The 22,158-nt window shown below is 34.8% G+C and overlaps 1 protein-coding gene across 1 annotated transcript in view; it reads left to right on the forward strand.

Annotated features, from left to right (window-relative positions):
- Window positions 1-22,158, forward strand: part of VPS13C (vacuolar protein sorting 13 homolog C) — an 81,798-nt gene that overhangs the window by 43,827 nt on the left and 15,813 nt on the right. Inside the window, exons 46-74 of the mRNA XM_085234244.1 lie at window positions 413-569; window positions 1,398-1,510; window positions 2,490-2,659; window positions 3,190-3,428; window positions 4,421-4,650; window positions 5,089-5,181; window positions 6,018-6,383; window positions 7,038-7,127; window positions 7,547-7,702; window positions 8,565-8,829; window positions 9,389-9,549; window positions 9,988-10,109; window positions 10,347-10,641; window positions 11,052-11,441; window positions 12,362-12,466; window positions 13,007-13,171; window positions 13,505-13,633; window positions 15,022-15,155; window positions 15,556-15,682; window positions 16,136-16,371; window positions 16,698-16,848; window positions 17,409-17,549; window positions 18,902-18,983; window positions 19,069-19,138; window positions 19,910-20,021; window positions 20,823-20,936; window positions 21,066-21,202; window positions 21,487-21,568; window positions 22,035-22,148. Coding sequence (XP_085090370.1) covers window positions 413-569; window positions 1,398-1,510; window positions 2,490-2,659; window positions 3,190-3,428; window positions 4,421-4,650; window positions 5,089-5,181; window positions 6,018-6,383; window positions 7,038-7,127; window positions 7,547-7,702; window positions 8,565-8,829; window positions 9,389-9,549; window positions 9,988-10,109; window positions 10,347-10,641; window positions 11,052-11,441; window positions 12,362-12,466; window positions 13,007-13,171; window positions 13,505-13,633; window positions 15,022-15,155; window positions 15,556-15,682; window positions 16,136-16,371; window positions 16,698-16,848; window positions 17,409-17,549; window positions 18,902-18,983; window positions 19,069-19,138; window positions 19,910-20,021; window positions 20,823-20,936; window positions 21,066-21,202; window positions 21,487-21,568; window positions 22,035-22,148 — 4,746 coding nt within the window. The remainder of the gene's footprint in view (window positions 1-412; window positions 570-1,397; window positions 1,511-2,489; window positions 2,660-3,189; window positions 3,429-4,420; window positions 4,651-5,088; window positions 5,182-6,017; window positions 6,384-7,037; window positions 7,128-7,546; window positions 7,703-8,564; window positions 8,830-9,388; window positions 9,550-9,987; window positions 10,110-10,346; window positions 10,642-11,051; window positions 11,442-12,361; window positions 12,467-13,006; window positions 13,172-13,504; window positions 13,634-15,021; window positions 15,156-15,555; window positions 15,683-16,135; window positions 16,372-16,697; window positions 16,849-17,408; window positions 17,550-18,901; window positions 18,984-19,068; window positions 19,139-19,909; window positions 20,022-20,822; window positions 20,937-21,065; window positions 21,203-21,486; window positions 21,569-22,034; window positions 22,149-22,158) is intronic.

A 22,158-nucleotide genomic window follows, 5' to 3' on the forward strand; every position in this document is an offset into this window, starting at 1 on the left:
ACTTCTTAGTTCCTTCTGGAATGACAGTTCTTTATTGTATACACTGTAAATCATGGATTTCATGATATCTGGCTATGTTTCTTCATTACTGAATTGTTAAGAAGCATTGATGCTTAGCAGCTGTTCATACCTTTATGCAACCAAGGAACCTTCACAAAACCAATAAGTATTTAACATGTGTAGTATTGTTGTTGTAACTCCTGTTCATAACAAATGATCTCTTCCTTAAGATATCATTTATTAAATCATTTTTGTTAGAATTTAGGGTGTTTTGTCTAGGATCTTTTTGACTCACTGACGTTTATGGTGGAATTGACATATTGTCTGTTGTCTTCTATTGAGCAAGAGAGGGTTCTGTACTGAAAGGAAACAGCATCACTAAAATTAAGGTTGTGGGTTTGTTGCTTTACAGATAGCTCTCAGTCAAGGTGATCTAGCTGTTGTCATGAAAATTTTACTTCAGAACCTTGGAGGGGCTTCTTCCCAGCCAGATACCTTGCAACAGAGCATTGAAGATAACCAGATGGTTAGGAAAGAGAAGGTTCCGAATGAATCTGATATCTCTGAGGGTATGTTAAATTCTGTAACTGAATAGATTCAAGGAGAGGACTGCTGACAAATTCAAGCATCATTGATCTGAAGTGCTTCAATGTGTATAAATAAACTTTTTATTAATTGTTATCAATTTCTATATGAAAAGTTACAGGATGTGTATGAAAATATTGGAATGCAAACTGTTGATGGTTAAAAAAAAAAAAAAGTAGCTTCTTATTTTGCTATTTATCTTTTATAGGGTGGAACTATTTGGCCTATATCAGAGACTGAAGTTTCAGATTAAAAAAGATAAAACAGAATCAACAAGCTGCCTAGAATGTAAATGTTACATCCTGGGCTTTTATAATTGTGCCTTTTAATATCTTAAGTGTGCATTAATATAAACAGCGTGTGTCCTTAATGTTAACATTTAGCCAACTTTCAGTATTAAATCTTTCTTTTTTAAGCTAGTAGTTGAAATGCTATAATATGGAAAGAATCTAGAAGGAAGAGAGCAATGAATGCTCTGTTAACAGCATTGATATTTTTTGTAGTTATTCATTAAAACAAGTGAGGAACTGCCACAGTAAACTAATGACAGCTTGCTAGAAGTTCTTAAACCACTGAGTAGCAACCATTCAAGAGAGCAAAATTCTATTAAATATATGAAATTGCAAATTGTCATGAGTAGTCTTTTTGAATTAGATCTTTTCTTGCTTTTGTCACATTCTGAGCTTCGTTTAAAAATAAATAAATAAATAAATAAATAAAAATCCAAACCTGTAAAGCTGTCCCCAGTCTCAGTATTCTAAAGGAATATACAAATATTTGCTTTTCACTAACATGCTCTCTTCTTTCTTTAGGACAAGAAAACATTTCTACATCTCAGTCTTCTGCAGAATGTTATACAATGCTTACATTTGACTTCAATTTTGAGTCACTTTCAGTAACTCTCTACAATAGTGACATGAATCAGGTCTGTGACAAACCTTTTATTACACTGGTGGAGTGGGGAATTTTTGCTTCTTATGTGGGTAGAACCCAAGATGGTAAAACAGATAATTTCATCTGTTGTAATGCTTTGTAATCTTTGTCTTAAGAATCCTATACAATTTATCCTGCAAACTGGAGACTTTGAGCAAAAAATGACCTGAATTTGAAGAACGTCAGTGTAAAATTCACACTTAAAAAAATGAATCAACGAACCAAAATGACCCAGTGTCTCTTTTGGTCATTCAAGGCTTGATTCCAATTGTCCAACTTATGAAATGAGATTTTCAGCTGTAGGAGTTGCCAGCCTCCATGATAGCAGTTCAGTGCATGACTTATATAGTTAGTAAGCAGGCCCAATGTGTTGTACGCCATCCATACTTCTGTCTTACACAGTCCTGAGTGTAAGCAATGAACAGACAACCTTTCTGTGCTGAAAACAGAAGAGAAACATGTAATGTTGCTTTGTTATCATGATTTTATAGCCTTTATCCAGCTAAGAAGCTGCATGCTTTTTATAGCAAACAGGTGGTAGCTTGTGTTTAATGCAACTGTAATACAGTAACTTGATTTTGTTTCAGGGGATGTGAAAATAAGCTGGAATGGGATTTCATTTAAACGTCTTGTTTGTATATTTTCAGTTTAATCCTTAGCTCCTGCTTGTAAATGTAGTTAGTGTGATGAGTATGTAGGGATCCTCTGAGGTTTAGAGTCAGCTTGAGTATCACTGCATCATGCATTCTGAACAGCTACTGGAAATGGCAAGTACTGCAACCCAACACGTTTGTTAATTTTTTTTTTTTTCAGTTAGATTCTTAGATTCATTTGTATGATTAAAGGAATCATTACGTTAGATGGCTTCTTCCATTTGCAGATCAGAATGTGCATCTAGTGAGTAGTATCACAAGAATTGTGCTTAATACTTAGTTCTGTAATAACCAGTTTTATTGACTTTTATTATGTAGAAATCCCTGCTTTCACTGCATAATGAGAAATTATGCCTTGGTGAATTCCGACTACATCTCATGGCATCGTCAGGGAAGATACTCTCTGATGGCTCAATGGATGTGAATGTTAAACTTAAGGCATGCACCTTGGATGATCTCAGAGAAGGAATTCAGAATGTGACAGCAAGGTGAGTATGAGTGGATCGGAAATGAAAAAATTCTGTGCAATTTATGAAGAAGATTTTCCTAGGCCTTATATTTTGCTTCACGTGGCATTAATAATATGTAGCAGGACTGTCAGTCTTGCTATGCACTAATGATGTGATTTTAATAATGTTAAACGTTATGTCTTGTTATATGTTGATTTTCTAGGTCATCCAAAAAGAAAACTAACCATGAAACTTGAGTATTACAGTAAACAACGTAGTACGGCTTAGTAGTGTATACCCTGTCTCAGCTAGAGAGTTCTGTGTCCTGAAACTTGAGTCTGATGACTAAATGGTGCTTATGTAGTTCCCAAATTGTATAGCGGATTTTAAATTCGAATTGCTTGTTAGAGAAAAGTCTGTATCATTTTTCTGTAGACAGCACAGATTGTATATTTTATAGTTGTATTTTAAAAGACAAAGGGAGGAAAAACGTACTACTTGTGCATCTTTTTTTTCTCTATTAATGTGTTATGATAGTAGAAATAATTCACTTTAAACTTGTTTTCCAGAATGATAGACAAGAAAGATAATACAAATGACAGTTCTATGATAGATATGAGTTACAAACAGGATAAAAATGGAACTGAAGTTGTTGCTATCCTTGACAAGCTGTACGTGTGTGCCAGTATGGAGTTTTTGTTGACAGTAGCAGATTTTTTCATTAACTCCATGCCAACATCCTCAACAGAAAGATCAACACAACTCCATTTGAAGAATGTTACTTCTGGTAAATCAAAGCCAGAAACAGGTCTGTAAAACTGATTCTTTTTTCCCCCCATCTTATTTACAGATTTCATATTGAAAATAAATCATCCAGAAGTGCTCAGGATGTTTGTCTTGCTACCTGACTTGGCTTGTTCTTCACAATGTATAAACCAGCCACTCGAGCCATAATTTACTGTGAGAAGTAGTAAATGCTCAAGTGCTGTGTCTAGTAATGAAGTGCTCTTCAGCTGAACTACATATTAAAATTTACTCCTGTTAAAAGTGTTTTTCTTTTTTCTTACCTATTTCTGCAAAGAAAGCATCCATAGAGTAAGGTGGATTGTGTGGATAGTAGTTAAGAAAGTGAAAACAAACAACTTGTTCCTCAAATATGAGTAGCAGTGAGTACCTTACACATCTGCAAGCTGAGAATTTTGGAACTATGTCTTGTTTTTAAAAAGCATGATAACTGTATGTTATTTCAAAGTTGTGGAAAACTAAGTCAAAACAACTTTTCCTTCTATGTTAAACACTGAAGTTATGGTATGATGAGAAATTGGTAAGAAATCATCTCTTAGTTGGGTTTTGTTTGAGTGACTGCCAGTCTTGGTTAGCTTTTGGTCAGACCCAGTCATTGTGTTATGTGATCTGGCCTGTTCAACAGCCCCCCTTTTCTTTTAGGGATTTTGGCAGAGTGGTAGGAGTGAACCTTCTGTTTTGTATTGTATCAGAAAAGAGTGATTTTCAGCGTGGCTTTATAGAGCCAGTGCTTAGACCAATTTCAGTATATTGAAATAGTTTTTTTGAACACTTTATTGAATGGACAAAATGTCTCACCAATTTCTTGAATTCTGAGTGCTGTATGGTTTTTGACTTTCAGTGAAATGCTACAGTATTTCTGTAAAAGATGAGATGTTCACAAAATTTATACTTCTAAAAGCTATGCAACAATTTCTGTGTGAAGATTAGTTACTACATCTATGATAATGCTTTCAAGCCTTTCTTATTCAAGAATGGTTTTACTTGTTTTCACAGAAACACCTTTTCGGCCAAATATGAAAGTAAAAGCTGTGATTATGGATCCAGAAATTGTGTTTGTTGCTAATTTGACCAGTGCTGATGCCCCTGCCTTAAAAGTTTCCTTCCAATGTGACTTTTCTCTGACATCGGGAAAGCTTGCACAAAGGATGACTGCTCAAGTGAAGGACTTCAAAGTATTGGCTTGTGCTTTCCTGAGAGAAAAACAGGACAAGAGTGTAACTAAGGTAACCAATGTATGAAAGGTAATGAAGGAATGAAGACTTGACTTCTGTAACAAGAACTCTTAGTGGGCATATTGAACTGTAGAGATGGCCTGTGTAGTTAATTTTGCATGTGATATCTTTGCTTATACATTTAGAGTTCTTAAGGATTTTTGGGGGTTTATGATTATATCTGCATGATGGATTTCTGTAGTTTTTTTTTTTAATGTATTTTTAATCTGTATTTAATTTAGTGAGTTTTAACCAGTACAAAAGAGCTCTAATTCAAATTTGAAAGCTGGATTAAAACACAGTAGTATAGAGCACAGTATTATAGAAAGAATGCTGTTCCTCTAAAACCACTTATGTCATCAGTAGCCTATGGGATGAAAAAATATAAGTATTTTGAAAGGCGAGAATCCACGAGCTACTTTACTGATCAAATTACATTTTTTCACTCAGGTGTTACAACCATGTTCTTTGGTCATGGAAAATATGATGCATGTTTCAGGGTTGCAGACTGTGGTTGTGACAATAGAAGAGCTTACTATAAAGGTAAGTTGGATTATTAAAGCTGTCTTCGAAAGTAGACCTCTGTTTTTTCAAGGGAGTTATTGCTTAGACTTTTTTAATCTGTATGTTCCTCTCCTAAACATTAGTTTCTCACAACAATGGAATTCTGGAAATAGTTTTTTCTATTTTTCAGAGCTGCTCTGTGTTGGGCAAGTTGTTACTTGTCTATTGTTTTGGCTGTTTCTTGGCATTACAGAGCAAACTTCAATATTTGATACTATGATTCCTCCTATTAGTTACTTCCTATTTTACAAAACAAGTGTTTTCTTTCCACCTGTTTTTTCTCTTACAAACAAGTGTGTGCATGGAAGTGCATATTAACTTAAGGCTCTTAATGTGATTTTCAGAATGGTATATAACGTGAAATACTGTGTTCTTAATAGGTAAATTGTTGAGTGTATCTGTAGTAAAGGTCTTTCTGAATATAATTTGCAAACTCATAAATTCACAAACGATCATTTGTGTTCTGAAGAAATGGCTAGAGATGAAATCTGAAATTGGAAACAGCAGCATATTTGCTTAAACTCTTTTGATGGCTGTAGTGATGTTATATGTAAGCATGCTGACATGCTTTTTTGTGAATATTATTCTTGAGCCTGTGGTATTCTGAGGGAGGAACTAGAAAATGTAGAAAAATGGGAGGTTCACGAATTGTTTGTTTGTTTGCCTTGAAACTTAAGTTACATAACTTTTAAGTGTCATCTGTGCTGTGTACCTGTATCAGGAGATGAGGAGTTATTTGCCATTTCCATCTATCGTGTTTTAAGTGCTTGTCAGTTTAAAAATGTGTCAAGTGATGTTTGTTTGTTTGTTTTAAGATCTCACCAATAATTCTGAATACTGTGGTGACCATTATGGCTGCCATAAAACCAAAAACAACGGAGGAGGATTCTAAAGGAGCAGCTGAAGTTCCTGAAGATTTGTGGCAAGTGAAGCCTATAGATCAGTGCAATGCTTGGTTTCTTGGTGTTGACATAGCCACAGAAGCAACAGAAACTTTTAAGGACCATGAACATGCTGTGAAACAAGAGAAATTTGACATTGTAGTGAAATCTGTTCAGATGACCTTGGAATGTGGTCTGGGGCATCGGACTGTCCCTTTATTGTTAGTAGAATCTGTGTTTTCTGGTGTCCTTAAGAACTGGTCCTCAATGATGGAAATCTCTGCTGATATGTCACTGGAGGTTGGTACCATCAAATCATTAGCAGTTTATGAGAGGTGCAGGAATGTTTGAATTGTCAAGTAACTTGATTTTTGGTAGTTTCTGTGTGCTGAGTTAACAATTGGTTTACACTGTAATGCTCAGATAATTCTCAGTAGTCAAGCTATGAGTTAGCTTGATGTATGTACAGACTTCACACACGCAAAGCACTGCTGTACCTGGAATCAGTAAGAGACTCCAGTGGCAGTTACGACTGTGGAGTAATCTAGTCCTCATTGAAATAATTGTTGAAGTAAAAGTGTTGAAGTTTCTCATCCCAAAACTACTCTCATGGACATTGTAGGGGAGAGAACAGAGGATGGATTATATCAATAAAAGTTATCTATGATATTACTAGTCTATCTGGCTGTGTTTCTCTACAAGCATGCTAGATAGTCAGTGCTTTTTAAAAATGATGTCACTGAAGAAAATGTATGATATATTTCACTTGTACTGATTATTTTTTTTTTTGAAGCTGTTAAAAATTAATGCTAGAGCTCTGAAATGTGAATCAAAGATTGAAAAGAAGTTTTTGCTTTGTTTTGTTTTCTTAGTGTGATAGTGTATTAATTGCTATAGGAAGGAATTTAGTTCTTTGTTTTTACATGCCATATTTAATTTTGATTCTTTCTTTAGATTCATTATTACAATGAAATGTATGCAGTATGGGAACCTCTAATTGAAAGAATTGAAGGAGGAAAGAAGCAATGGAGTTTAGAGCTGGAAGTATGTAAATGAACTTTGTAAATACTGAGTTGGAGTAGAGAGCTGTTTTTTAATCATTTTATGTAATGGAACGTTGACCTTGCTGTTGCTTTGAGGGAGCTATGGAATTTTACAAGATAAAATTCAGTCTGTTAACATCAGAAAGATTTTTCTGAATGAAGTTATTTGTGCGGTGCACAGGTGAAATGTAGCCTGTAACCACATGTGGTGTTAGAAAATGAAATAACTTGCCTTCAGAATTGGTATAAAATTTCCATGTTACTGATAAGTTTGTCTGAGATGTATCAGATTTACAAGGTAAAGTAGCTATTCCTTTGCTTGGAGAAGGTTTCAAGCATAGTGCATGCTTTTTCCTGTTGTAACACAGGAGGAAAAATAGTTCAATACATTTATAATTACTAATGAAATTTTTGTTGTAGATGAAGACTAACCCTGTCCAAGAAAGAAGTTTGATGCCTGGAGATGACTTCATTGTTTTTCCTGAGCCACAAACTGCGGTTAGCATCTCTTCAAAGGATACAATGAATATAACGATATCTAAATGTTGTCTTGCTGTATTCAGTAATTTAGCCAAGGTGAGCGTCAAATTGTTTGTCTCTGTAGAGGGTTTAGATCCATGAAGAACTCTGTGCTGTTAGTCACAAGCTAGTCATTGTTCCACAGCCCTGACAAATGTTAGCGAGCATGGGTACAAATTTTACTGTGATAGCCCTTAAGGGTGAGCAACCATGTGGTACTGGCTTTTGAAAAAGGCAATTTCTGTGTTAGAGGAACAGGTGTGCTTGTACAGGACTGAAAGAGAAAAGATGAAAGGGAAGTAAATTTCTCTTAATATGTAAGAAAATGCACTGTAGGAAACACATTAATTAGAGGGTTTTATTTCTATTCAGCCTGCTTCTTTTCTGTAAGATTTTTCCATAGCAGAGGTCAAACCATTTGTACAGAAGTATCTTGTGTCCATTTTTTTTTTAAATTCCAGATGAACAACAATTTATAAGCTAATACTTGCTCATACTCTAAGTCTATACTGGATATCAGCTAATATGGTTCTTGTGTAATAAAAGAGATGTTTGTAAGCCAAAGTTGTAGTTAAGTACAAAGTATGGTGATGTGTTTGTGACTTCTGTGTTGTGTCCCAGCTCATTTAGTTTTCTTGTAAAGCCTGCTAACAACAATGAAAATCCTTATGCGTGTAAAATTATTGCAGTATCAACATTTGCTGTAAGTTACCAAATAACAGTAAAATCTTATGGAAGTTACCTTCCCTGAAATAATACTTCACATAATTACACATATATATTTTTCTCTATATACACTATATATCTATATCTACATATATAATTCAGAACGTTATTTGCCAGGCAATTCTGTAGCTATTTATGTATGATTACGTAATTTTAATAAATTAATAATCATTATGAATGTTTGTAATTGCAGGCGTTTTCAGAAGGGACTGCATCTACATATGACTATTCCTTTAAAGATACAGCTCCTTTCATAGTGAAAAATGCCCTTGGTGTTCCTCTCAAAGTGTTTCCTGGCTCCAGTTTTCGAATTGTTAATTCAGCTGAGAAAGAAAGTGTGCACTGTGTAGGAAGTGGTCAGAACATGGAACTGGAATATTCGGTTTTTGAAGCTCCTCAACACAGAAAGCTATCTGCCTTGTACCGACAGGAGAGCTCCATCTTCTCTTTAAATTTAGGTATTGTGCTAGGGAACACTGTATGGTACAATATGTTGAGAATGGGAAAATGGGTGACTCAACTGAGTTAAATTCAGGTAACGTCTGTTGTGTTAAAACTATTTTTGAGTACTGATGGCAGTTGGAAAAAAAAAATCCAAACAACCACAAAGCCTAGCATTGGCAAGTTTAAGAAGGTAGAAATTCTAGTTATTTGGAGTGCTGAGTACACTTTTATTCTTAGCCCTTTGGATAAAATAGGTGTTTTAGTATGGTCATTGATAAACTGTCTCACAGATCCCTTGGATTTAACTCACTCAAAAAATACTTTTGTGTATTCTTTGATGTATTTCTTATGCAAATTATAACATGAAGTTAAAAGTTAAGATCTTTAGGAGTGTTCTGCCTTAAAGCTTCAATTTTCCCTGGTGCTCAAATACCACTTCAGGTTGTTTTTGCTAGAGGCCATCTCTGATACTTGTTACCGAGTCCAAAGAAACTTGGATGTTGTTCTATTCTTTAAAACTGTAGTCTGAGTTATGTTTTGCATAATTAACACGTGTGTATTTTTATGGATTAGAACTGGAAGGATACGAAAGAGTGCTAAACATTCCCATTGGCAAACCAGGTCGACGACTGTACAACATAAAAAGCCTTCTTGATGGTCATTCAGACTCCATCATTGTACAGATTGATGATACAGAAGGAAATAAGGTTGTTACTGTACGATCTCCTCTACAGGTAAACAAAAACAAAACCTGAAAGAAATGTTCTTGAGTGATTTTTCTTGTTCTTCATGGGTTTGTTTTGTATGGTTTCATTTGTTTGAAATAACGCATTTCCCGAAAAGCTAATTAGAGACAAATTAAGTAATTTATTGTATTTATTTTTTTTCTCTGCGTTTTATAAGATTTTTTTTCTCTTAAAATTAAAAAACTAGACTTTTTTTATTTGACTTTCTAGTGTTGTGAACGTTGAGGAGTATGTACCTTTTATGTGAATTAACATTTTAAGCATGTTTTCACAGTTCATGGAATTTAAAAGTTAACGTAATCTTCTCGTGTAGTTGCCTGTTGTTTTCCTTTTGAAGTGTATTTCTTACAAAGACACTCTTCATAATTTTCCTTTCAGTAATTTTTACTAGACAAATGTAATGAAAACTTTGTCTTTTGATCCTAGATTAAGAACCATTTCTCTATCCCGTTTATAATCTATAAACTGACTAGGGACTCCAGATTGCTGCAGCCAATTGGCGCATCCAAACCTGAAGAGGAATTTCATGTTCCTTTACATTCATACAGGTGTGTTTTGTTTTGTTTTCTGTTCTATAGGGCTAGTCTTTGCAAGACTGATAAACAAGTATAGCATTAGTGTGGAACGTTAAATTTGCAGCTCTTCCTAGTTGGGCAAAAAGAAAAAAGTCTTCATTTGCAATGTGCTGCAAAATTCCTCCAGAATGTTAGCAATTACTTAACACTGGTTGATGTTAGCTGTCAACGTGCAGATATTTGTGTACCGTTTCTGTCCTTTTTCCATAGGTGTCATTTGTATGTTAGACCAACGGGAATTTTAGAGGGTCATTTTAGAGAGTCCACAACTAACACTGCCTGGAGAGAAGAGCTGCATAGGAGCAATGAAGTAAAGTGCTTGTTACAGTGCCCAGCCACCGAGACAAATTTCTTGCCTCTAATAGTCAGCACAACAGCAGTACCTGATCAGTTAAACTATATTTCAGCATATGGAGAGGAGTGGGATCCTGCTTATATTATCCACCTTCATCCTACACTGACTGTGAGGAATCTTCTGCCATACTCCTTGAGATATTTACTGGAGGTAGGTATAAAGTAGTTTAGTGTTGCTGCACCTTGTAGCATGACTGTAAAATGCATTTGAAATTATAAAGGAGAGAGGGAACTGGGCCAGGGGATACGATGGAATCAGTTTGTCATCTTGGAATCTTGCAGGGTAGTAAATACTAAACAATTCAAGTGAAGTGCAGTTGACCCTGGATTGTTCATAGGATCAGGCTCAAATAAGTGATTGGAAGTTGTGACATGGTGCTAAAAATACCTAAAAAATGAGCATCCTGCAAGTCAAGAATAAAATGCTGTTTTGTGAATGTGTATGTTTCATGTCTTAACAGCCTGATTTGCCCCTTATAATTTTATTGCAGGGAACAGCATAAGCTTGTGCATTGCTGGAAGGGATATAATTTTATTATTAAATTTATTATTTTATTGCAGGGAACAGCAGAAGCTCGTGAATTGCTGGAAGGGAGTGCTGCAGATGTTTTTCATTCCAGAATCAATGGGGAAATAATGGAGCTTGTATTGATGAAATATCAAGGCAAAAACTGGAATGGCCATCTTAAAATTCATGAAGGGATGCCTGAATTTTTTTCAGTATGTTTTACATCCCATTCTGCGACAGTGATGACAGTGGACTTGTACATACATATCAGGCGAATTGGAAGTCGTGTGATCCTGTCTGTCTTCAGTCCATACTGGATAATCAACAAAACTTCTCGTATTCTTCAGTATCGAGCTGAAGACATTCATGTGAAGCATCCTGCAGAATACAGAGATATTGTTCTGTTCTCCTTCAAGAAGAAAAATATTTTTAGTAAAAATAAGGTATGCTTATTTTAGGTGGAGGTTGTACTTCGAAAACATGCTGTTAAGAAGAAAAGTAATCTGTATTGATTACTTCCTTACTGTCTTCATTCCAAGCGACATAAAACCTTTAGGAAAATGTATTAGGTGGTGGTTGGTTGGTTTTGTTTTTGTTTGATTTAGTTTCTACTTTCTCATTAATTATACATTTAGAAGGCTAATTACATTTCATTAGAAGACTAAGTAGAATAGATTTATTGTCTGCATGCTTTCCCAGCCCTTTCTGGATGTTGTGCTGCATCCAGTCAGCTAACTTTGGTGAGAAACTGTTTGGTGAAATAAAGTAGGTAGGGGCTGCAGTGTCAGTGGGGTACCCTCCTAGCTTACCTGCCAGAAAACTCCTCCCTGAAGAAGAGGATGGAAGATGTAAATTGGACGTGAATATTCCTCTGGAGGTATTTTCCACTAAGTAACAAGGAATCACAAAATTGTCTTAATTATCTTTACTGTTTAACATACCAATGTAAATATTCCGTCCAGTGTTAAGCAGACATACTTTGTTTGACAGGGTATTTGCATGGCCAAATGAAGAGTACTGTAACAGTAGATGTATTCTTCTTTTCCTCAGATGACCCTTCTTTCCCTCTCAATGTTTTTTTTTACTAGTGATTGAAGAAACAGTTTGACCAAGTGCTATTTTATTCCATTCACCTTCCCCTTCAAGTTGGTAAAGCACCACAAAATAGTATTTTTTCCGTGTTTGCATGTGCGCTCGTTAATGAATAGTGATACTAAGCACTTAAGCTTATCTTAATTTACTGAAGGATTTAAAAGCACTTAAATGTGTTTTTGATACTGTTCCATGTGATAATAGTAGCACCTCGTAATGTATGAACTTTAATTTATTGAAGTGCTTTCCGTGTTCCCTTTTTTGTGTGTAGATCCAGTTATCTATTTCAACGAGCACTTGGTCCAATAGCTTTTCCCTTGATACTGTAGGAAGCTACGGATGTGTCAGGTGTTCAGCTAAGAGCATGGAGTATCTGGTAAGAAAATTCTTCTGTGTTTCTTGGGGTCTTCAGGCACTTGTTTTTCTCCATTTTGAGGTTTTTCTTTCACTAGTTTTAAATCAAATCTCAAAATGAAAATTAACCAATTCCTGTTATAAGGCCTTTTGAGATTATACTGTTGAATTTTAATACTGAAGACACAAGTGTTCGTGTTGAAAACTCAAAGCTTTTGGGGTTACTTAGAGCCTGACTTAGCAACTTCATGTGAAGTACCTCTGAAGCTATGCAGAATAAAAAATAAAAATAAAAATAAAGAAAAGACACAAAAAAAAAAACTAACCTGAGGCTCCTGCTAAACTGATACCATATGCTACCAAGTATTACAGCTAAAACTATCTTTTTTTTTACCTTTCGACTAATGATGTTGTGTAATGCACTTCTTCATTCTCATGTTGCAGGTGTTCAGAACCAGCTAGCCTTTGTAATTAATTTAACATGGGCTTTTCTTTTCAAACATTATGACTTTTCTCTTAATCTTCCTGTTGATTGTTTGAACCAGTTTTCCTTGTTTAACAGGTTGGAGTCAGTATCAAAATGAGCAGTTTTAACCTTACGAGGATAGTTACCTTCACTCCATTCTACACAATAGCAAACAAATCTTCTCTGGAACTAGAAGTTGGTGAAATTGGTCCTAATGGTTCTTTTCCAACAAACAAATGGAATTATATCTCATCTTCAGAGGTAACTTTTGTTTTGCTTCCTTTGGATGTTATCATAGAGAAATAGCAGGTCTTTAGATGTCATTTCAGAAAATTACATCTCTGTGGATGCTCTGTCTTCTCTGTTGCTGTGATATGGACTCTTCACATATCTCAGGTCATGATGAGCAGCATATATTGGGTAAATTAAGTCTTTCAATTTAGGTAACTTATTAAATGTACATGGTATGTCTGTCACTAGGAACTGGGGTAAGAACCTAGGGCAAATAGGTTCGTCATACAAGGCTACTTACTACCAGCTTACTATATTGAATACATGTGAACTGTAAGTGATTGCATATCTCTTGTTTTACAGTGTCTTCCATTCTGGCCTGAAAACTCATCTGGTGAACTTTGTGTAAGAGTAGTTGGCTTTCAAAGTGTGTCCAAACCATTCCTCTTTCAAGTCCCAGATAATGGCACTCTGCTGAGGCTGGAAGAATTGGTGAGACTACGACTCTTTGTGGTCCATGCTTAATACTTTATTTTAGTTTTGTAGTATTGAACTTAATGCAGCTTGGCTCTTGGAGATGATTGAGATAGAGGCCTTCTACTTTAAGGTCTTGGTGCATCACACTTCAGTTCTATTTCATAGGAGAGATTGTGAATCATGTTGATGTTCTCAGTGTTTTCACAGCTGGTGGAAGCAGTCGAGGTGATTTGATTTTTGACAAGCTCATAGGAAGCTCAACTGCTATTAAATTAAAAATGATCTTTAATACTTACTCATTTGACAAATGACTTGATTATTTTTTGTTTCATTTTAAGGTAACTATCCTAAAATACAATGTCTGTCATGTTTTCTAAATGAGAAGAGCTCATGAATAAACTTTTGATTGAATTAGTAAAATGTTAATTATTTCAGAGTTCAGCTTCTTCTACCATTAGAGAACATGCGTGTAAATATGGCATGTTCAGGTGAGTCTTGGGAGATAACGCTCTGTTATAGTTAGCTGGAATACAATTGAATGTGAAGATAACCTATCTCCAACATTGCTGAAGCAGCTGGAAAGTGTTTTCAGAGCAAGATATCACCAGTATTCTAAAATCCTGTTGGCACACTTTTAATTTTATTTACTATTCTAAGACAGTAGATAGCTCGAATTTGCAAGATAATCTTCTCTAGATCTTATAGTGAAGTTTCAAACTGTCTTATAAAGTGGTAAATGTTTTTCCTTGTATGCCTTTGGGAGCTGTAGGATTCCTTTCAGAAGCAGATGTGTTCCTTTCCACAGCTACCCTTAGTGCAGCCTTTCAGCATAGAAGAAAAAACTGAGCTGTACGCATTTCGGTTGTGTCATTGTATTAGAGATACTCTGGAGGAAAGCAGGGTATTGAAAGCTATTATGAGAGACTCAGTGTGATTTGTTTAGAGGTATATTCAAAAGAAATATTCTGCTCAGTGATCAGTTGTTAATCTACAATCATTGAATTTATCATACATTCTAAGAACTATGATACAGTCATCTAGGCTCCTGTCTTTCAGTTTTTAAAATTTATGGAAGGAAATGTCTGCCTATTGGTTTTGCTAAGTGTAGCTAAATAAAGTAATTTTAAAAAATTGTTACACATCTGATTTTTTTATAAGCCCTTTTTCTTACAATGAAAATACAAATTTTAATTTAAACCTACAGATATTTTGTGAATGTTACAAATGTTTTAATTAAACCACTACATGTGTTTGATGCTACTGTTACTAGATATTGTGGAATAAGTTTTTGTTGTTTGTAAGAGACCCGTGGAAGATTGATATAAAAGTAATAATTTAGCCTCTTCTACTTTGAATGTATGCATAGAGCAAATACTGAACTTTCTCTCTAACTTTTACTCCAGACAGGGGGCTTATTGGTAGAAGTGAATGTGTCAGAGCACTCTACTCTTATAAGCTTCTCAGATTATCATGAGGGAGCTGCCCCAGCTCTTATTGTTAACCATACTTCATGGGACTCCCTCAGATATAAACAGAGGTATGTGAAAAAAACAGTTCACTGATAATTATTTAAAGAGTGAATATCCTTTGAGAAGAAAGTAATAGTTCTCTTTTACCATTATGGTAAATAGTAATGTTTTCAGTAAAAAAAAAATAGTAATAATAAAAAAGCTATATCATTCGTTTAATGAAGTATTCTTTACCTGCTATTAAGCAGTTAGAAACTGGAGAAGATAAAGTGAGAGTATAGACCATAGTTCACCAAGAGCCTAGCTACAGCTTGGAGCTCATCACCTATGCCCTTCATGCCTCACCTCCAGGAGGCTGGATCAGAAGAGCATGTGGTACCATAACATGCTGTATTACTTTAAACAGTGATCTTTAAACAGGAAATTATATAATCTTTATTTTAATTTTATTATTATTTTAAACTGCAGTGGATTACAGGAGGAAATGGAGTTGAAACCAAAGCAAGTATGCCTATTTGCATGGACAGATCCAACTAAAACAAGAAAATTGGCTTGGAGTTACTCTCAAAGCTTTGGTGAACATGATCTACTCAAGGTAAATCTCAGAAAGTGAGAATTAAATGCTGAACCAGACTAGGAGACTGTAAGAAGTCTAAAATTTTCAGAGTGAAAGTTTCTTTGATAACTTGGCATTTCTATCTCGTCCTCCAGCAGATCCTGGTCTCAGTTAAACAAGTTTTTAGATTGATAGGAATAGAGGATTTCATACAATTTCCAAACTGTTTTCACCATGCTTTCCTCAGATATTAAAGAAGAGTGGTGAAGAGCTTTGGCTATAGAAGTATAATACAAAGTATAATACAAAGGACAGCATAAATCACTTTAAGCAATGGTGCATTTGGCTTAAACATTTCTCAAACTGAATCAACAACAGAAAATTATTTTGGTTCTGGTTTACTTGTATACCAGTAAACTTGTTGCTTATGTATATAAACAAACATCATGGATTTACTCATGTAATACATTATCTTATTGTTTTCCAATACAGGATGAATGTGGCCAATTTCCATATAATGCAAATACTCAGATACACTGGGTTTCCTTCCTGGATGGTCGCCAACGAGTGCTGCTTTTCACAGATGATGTTGCATTGGTTTCCAAAGCATTACAAGCTGAAGAACTGGAGCAACCTGACCAAGAAATAATCTTGTCAATTCACAGTCTTGGACTTTCTCTTGTTAACAATGAAAATAGAAAAGAAATCTCTTACATAGGAATTACTAGGTAGCGCACATAGAGGCCTAAATTTTCTTTGAGTACTCAAAAATTTGACAGTACATGGTAAATTTAGCAGTGTGGTTGAATTGATAGGAATGTTTTCTCTGTGTGATTAATATGGGTGAAACTTTTTAAGCAATTGAAGTTCTGCCTTTTTTCCTCTTGTGCAATTTACTTAAATGGGATATGCTTGCTTTTTTTCTTAGCTTCTATAGAAAAGCAAACAGTAGTTCATTCAGGCCTGAAAAATGAGGATAGCATCTTTTTATGTGGCTTGTGTGTACAAGAAAGGCTTAAGTATTTTAAAATTGTTAACCTTGTATGTCTTGCAGTTCTGGTGTTGTCTGGGAAGAAAAACGGAAGCAGAAATGGAGGCCGTTTAATCAAAAACAAATAAACCTGTTGGAACAAGCCTATCAAAAGTATATTTGTAAGAGTGCTTTCCAAGCTCCAGGTTGGCATAAATTAGACAGCACTACAGAGGTATGTTCTGAGTTGAATCATGTAAATGACTGTAGCACCTGAACGACAGTGAAAATACTTACATTTTGTTAATTAAAGAGAGGTGACCAATTAAAAGGTACTCGATATGAGAAGCAAACTTTATATTGGAATAATTTTGTGTTCTATTAAGTAAAATATCTTGTTCTGATGTAATATTGAGACAATATTGATGTATTTCCTGTATACTTACTACTAAGTAAGAGATCACCTGTCAGGATCAGGGGTAGAAGCATCAGCTGGGAAATGAGATAACTGCATGTAAACATCTTCAGTTACACCAACGTGAGCTGAGTAACTGTTAAGATAACACAGACACTTTAAGTTTGAACAATTGAAGTTCCATTTAATATGCTTGTCAAAATAACTGAATTTCTTTCCATGCAAATACTTAATATGAGTAATTTCAGTAATACATGTGATCATGATGTAATGAATAATGCAAGTGTTACGTACTAGTCTGTTCGTTGGTATTATGAAATGTTCTTTATCCTCAAGCTTAATTAAATGATACGCTTGCTCTGTTTTCTTACTATTCCCAGGTGAATTTTAGTAAGGTCCCAATGGAAATGCGCCTCCCAGTTAAATGCAATATCCGACGTAACTTCCTATCAGGAATTCAAGTTGAATTCAAGCAGTCACCTCACCAAAGAAGCTTACGGGCTCAATTATATTGGCTACAGGTACGGTCTTTCTTCATGTTCTATATAGTAAACACTTAAGATTTTATTGTATTCATATATTACATGAAGAAGTATCTCCAAATATAATGTATATCAGAGAATCACAGAATTGCAGGGTTTGGAAGGGAAATCTGAAGATCATGAAGTTTAGCTCTCCTGCTAAAGCAGAGTCCCTATGGTAGATTGTGCAGTGAAGTGTTCAGATGGGTCTTGAATATCTTTAGAGACTCCTCTGGTCAACCTTTTCCAGTGCTGTCACTCTCAGAAGTTCTTCTTTGTGTTTGCATGGAACTTCCTATGTTCCAGTTCTTTCCCACTGGCCCTTGGTCTTTTGCTGCACTCATAGAAAAGAGTCTGGCCACATCTACTTGATGGATATATGACTCTTTGCCCTCTGATGTCAGGGTAGCTGGAGTGATATAAATACTCATGGATGGAAAACTACTCTTTCCTATCATTTGGCTCAGTATGGAAAAGATAGCACAAAATTATGGATTAGCATAAAACAGGGCCCTAAAATGGAAACTTTCTAAAGAAAGTTTACAGGTGAAGAAAAAATAAATAACCTTTTTCAAAATTTATCATAGTTGCTTCTTTATAGTCATAGTTTATATATAGTCATGTAACTTTAGATAATATACCTGGAGAATCAGAGCTCTTTGTATAATCAGAGGACCAACCTACTGGAAAGCAGACAATGGACACTAAACCAATATTCAGCAGTTTATCTGTACACAAGTTTAACAGTGAATTAACATTCAGTATTTGTAGCTGATGAGCATACTCCAGTTGATGCTGTGAGTGCTGATACATGAACAAGAATTGCCATAGATTGTTTGAGCAGGTACTTCTGAGAAGTGCTTTGTGTTAGAGGAAAATATTGAGGAGGATAGCTATCAACATCATCAGCTCTGGCTGCCCTTCAGAACCTTGTACAAAGGAGGCACTCATCAAAGATCCTGTTGATACTTTTTCTGACCAGCTGCTGGGGAAGACTTTCCTCTATCTTTCATGTTTTGTTTTTATTTTGCATGAAGGTGGTACTTGTTATTAGAGTCAAACGTACCATCAGCTACAGATCCTCTAAATGACTGTGTGTGTGAAATTCCATAAGCATCCCTTTGCAACAGTTCCAACCATTAGATCTTGTACTACTTAAAAAGTAACTTTTCAAAATTATTGCAGCAAAATCTGTCTTCCCTTTCTCCTTCCCCTAAGAAGAAGGGGGAGGGAGTATGAAAACAACACTGAAGTATACTTAAATAAGGAATATCCCCAGACCTTCTAAAACTGAAACGGTCTTTGATTATTGTGGTATTAAAACACAAGTCTAATTAATGTGATAATTTTAGGTTGATAATCAGTTACCAGGATCGATGTTCCCTGTCGTGTTTCACCCAGTAGCCCCTCCCAAGTCAATTGCTTTGGATTCAGGTAAGTGAAAAACCTTTAATGATACCAGAGTTATGCAGCCTTGAATATAGTAGCTTGACAATTTATTTTTTATTTTTTGTTTCAGAACCCAAACCGTTCATTGACATCAGTGTTATCACTAGGTTTAACGAATACAGCAAAGTGATGCAATTCAAGTGAGTGTAATTGTGTTGTAATGCATCTCTAGAGATCTTTATTCTTTTTCAAGTGAACATTGTTTTAACAGTGGAATTGTCCTATCCAAACTACTCCTGACTTGGATTGAGTTTTAAATGTCTGTAGTGAAAAAACTTTTTAAAATAATATTTATTTTAGAAAGTAAGAATTGGCCTCTTTAACTGTTAAGGAAGTTCTTTAGTAATCAGAATGATGTACATCTTCATCTGAAACATCAGAGTTGCATCTCTGCATATTTGCTATACAGTGCTGGGTTTATTTGGTGCTCTAACAACAGATAACTAATTTCGTCTCTAATGTAGCTCAAGACAGTATTTTACTGTGAAATATATCTTCTCTAGTAAATATTTCTGTGTCTTCATTTGAGTTCTTGTACTATGAAATGAGATGAAAGTATTCTAAAGGTTGCTTAAGTTTTTGTACCTGGCTAATATAGGTGTAATATTTGAGTATGGTCAATTTTATTGAAGTAAATGTTCAATAATATGACTTATGGAGGAAGGCAGTTGGATAAGAGAACAAATATGTTACAGCAGAGCACACAAAATCATAAAGTACAAAATAAAAATTATTGATAGCTGATATTTTTAGGTCAATTTTGAATAATTTGCAGTATAGCAACACCATGGCTATTAAGCCCTCCTGACTGTAAATAAGCAGTACTGAATAACCAAACCTCAGTTACTTGTACAAGTTTAGCTTAAATTCCGGATGCTTTCAAATATACACTGTTCATCTTCCTATTTTAGGTACTTCATGGTTCTTATCCAGGAAATGGCGCTGAAAATTGACCAAGGATTCTTAGCAGCACTTATTGAACTTTTCACTCCATCTACAGATCCAGAAGCTGAAAGACAGAGGGTAATGTGATTCTTGCCACAATAGGTCGTTATGGGCCTATGTGATTTTCTGAATATTTTAGTGAATATTGCATTAGAGAACAATGAATGAAGAGACTTAATAAAATAATTGTCAGCAAAGCATTGGGGTTTCTGTTGTCATTTAGGATTGGGTATTACTAACAGACAAGTTTGAGTAACTGATACAGTGGTATGTGTAACTGTTTTTTCTTTTAAGGTTTAATTGTTTGACATGGTTGTTTCAACTGTGGCTGTGAAGTGTTAAGGGTAGTAAATTAAGGTTAAGGTATATAGTGTAATCTTTCAACTGACTTGTCAGTAGTGATGTGTAACTGGAAAGTGATTTTTTTCTTAGAAATGTTACCTTCAGATGTGTTATCTAAAATTCTGATCTGGTGAGGAAATACAAAAATACAAGTGACCACAGAAAGTTAGTTACTTTACTAATATTTCTAAATTAATATGGAAGTAATATCTGATAGTGATTGAGAAATAAGGCCATATCAAGTAATCAAGAAGGAATAAAAAGTCACAAATTTTCATGTTTACCCTTTTAAGGAAAAGATTTGGTATTACTACAATCTGGGATGCAAAAGCAAGTAGCCCATTTCCAGTTTTGAGGTACCTCACCATTTAGTTAGCTTGCTGTTTTGCTGTATTTGTACACATTTATTCTTCATGCTGGCTTTTATTCATATATTTACATATGTTTATGTGTAATATATATATGCTTGTATGTTTTTTCTGCTGTTACATATGTTGATAACCTTCTGTTCGTTTTTTTCTTTTTACATTAAAATAGTCTAAACTAATCCAGCAAGATGTGGATGCACTTAGCACTGAACTAATGGAGACTTCCTTAACAGACTTGTCAATGCTGAGCTTTTTTGAGCTTTTTCATATTTCTCCAATTAAGGTATGTGATAGATGATTTGAGGTAATAAGATACTTGATAAAAATTATTTCTTCATTCCTTATGGTAAAGTAGATGGTGCAATAAACTTTTTGGATGAACTTGTTGGTTTTACTAATTCCTTCTTTACAGTTGCATTTGAGTCTGTCTCTGGCTTCTGGTGGAGAAGCATCAGAAAAGAGTGAAGAAATGATAGCCATCCATTCTCTTAATTTACTGTTGAAAAGTATTGGAGCTACTCTAACAGATGTGGATGATCTTATTTTCAAGTAAGCCTAAGAAGCATTTTTATTTTAATAATTCAAAAAAATATGTACTGTACACTTTTGTTAGAAGGTCTGTATTAAACTTTGCTGATTGTCACTAGTATAAAACGATAGAGCCTCTATTGAAAAGGAGGAATGTAGGAGAGGTGTGTGTTCTTCTCTTTTTCAAGGGAATATAGCTTCAAGTTTATCTCAAGTAAAAGACAAACAAAAAACCAGAACTACTGAAAAGGAGTAAGCGTACCTATAGGTAATGTACAATTACTTCACAATCGTTTGTCTTTCAGACTTGCATACTTTGAAATTAAATATCAATTCTACAAGAGAGACCAGCTGATGAAGAGAGCTGTTAGGCATTATAGTGAACAGGTAAATTTTAATCAAGCCTTTGTATAAAATATTGAAAAATTGTTTTTACAGAATGTGGAAAACAGGAAAGAAAAGATGAATGAAAGCTACTGATTTTTTTTTTTTTTTTCCCCATTAAATTCATGGTACTGAAGTAGGAATTTGGAGGCACGTTACTGAAATGTAATTACAAAAACCTCCTGAAAATATGTTGAAGAAATATATGTAGTTACTTTTTTTCTTTTTGTCTGTACGTTCATTCACCACAGGGTTCTGTTAGTTATCCATAAATAAACTGTACTTTTTATATTAGCCAGTCTTTCTCACAACAGAAATACTTGCTTCAGGTACTCTAACACCTTACTTGGGTAGTCAGTCAAAAAAAAATTATCACCCTTGTACTCTACTATGTAACAGCAGCCATTAAAGCTGTTCTGGATTGTTTGTTGTTGATAGTGATTTATTTTTTGTTTTTGTTTTTATTTAGTTCCTGAAACAGATGTATGTTCTTGTACTTGGGTTAGATGTTCTTGGAAACCCATTTGGCTTAATCAGAGGCTTGTCTGAGGGAGTTGAAGCTTTCTTTTATGAGCCTTTCCAGGTATGACTTT

The sequence above is a fragment of the Meleagris gallopavo genome, chromosome 12 (genome assembly GCF_905368555.1).
Source record: "Meleagris gallopavo chromosome 12, MGAL_WU_HG_1.1, whole genome shotgun sequence".
In the NCBI taxonomy this organism is placed as follows: domain Eukaryota; kingdom Metazoa; phylum Chordata; class Aves; order Galliformes; family Phasianidae; genus Meleagris; species Meleagris gallopavo.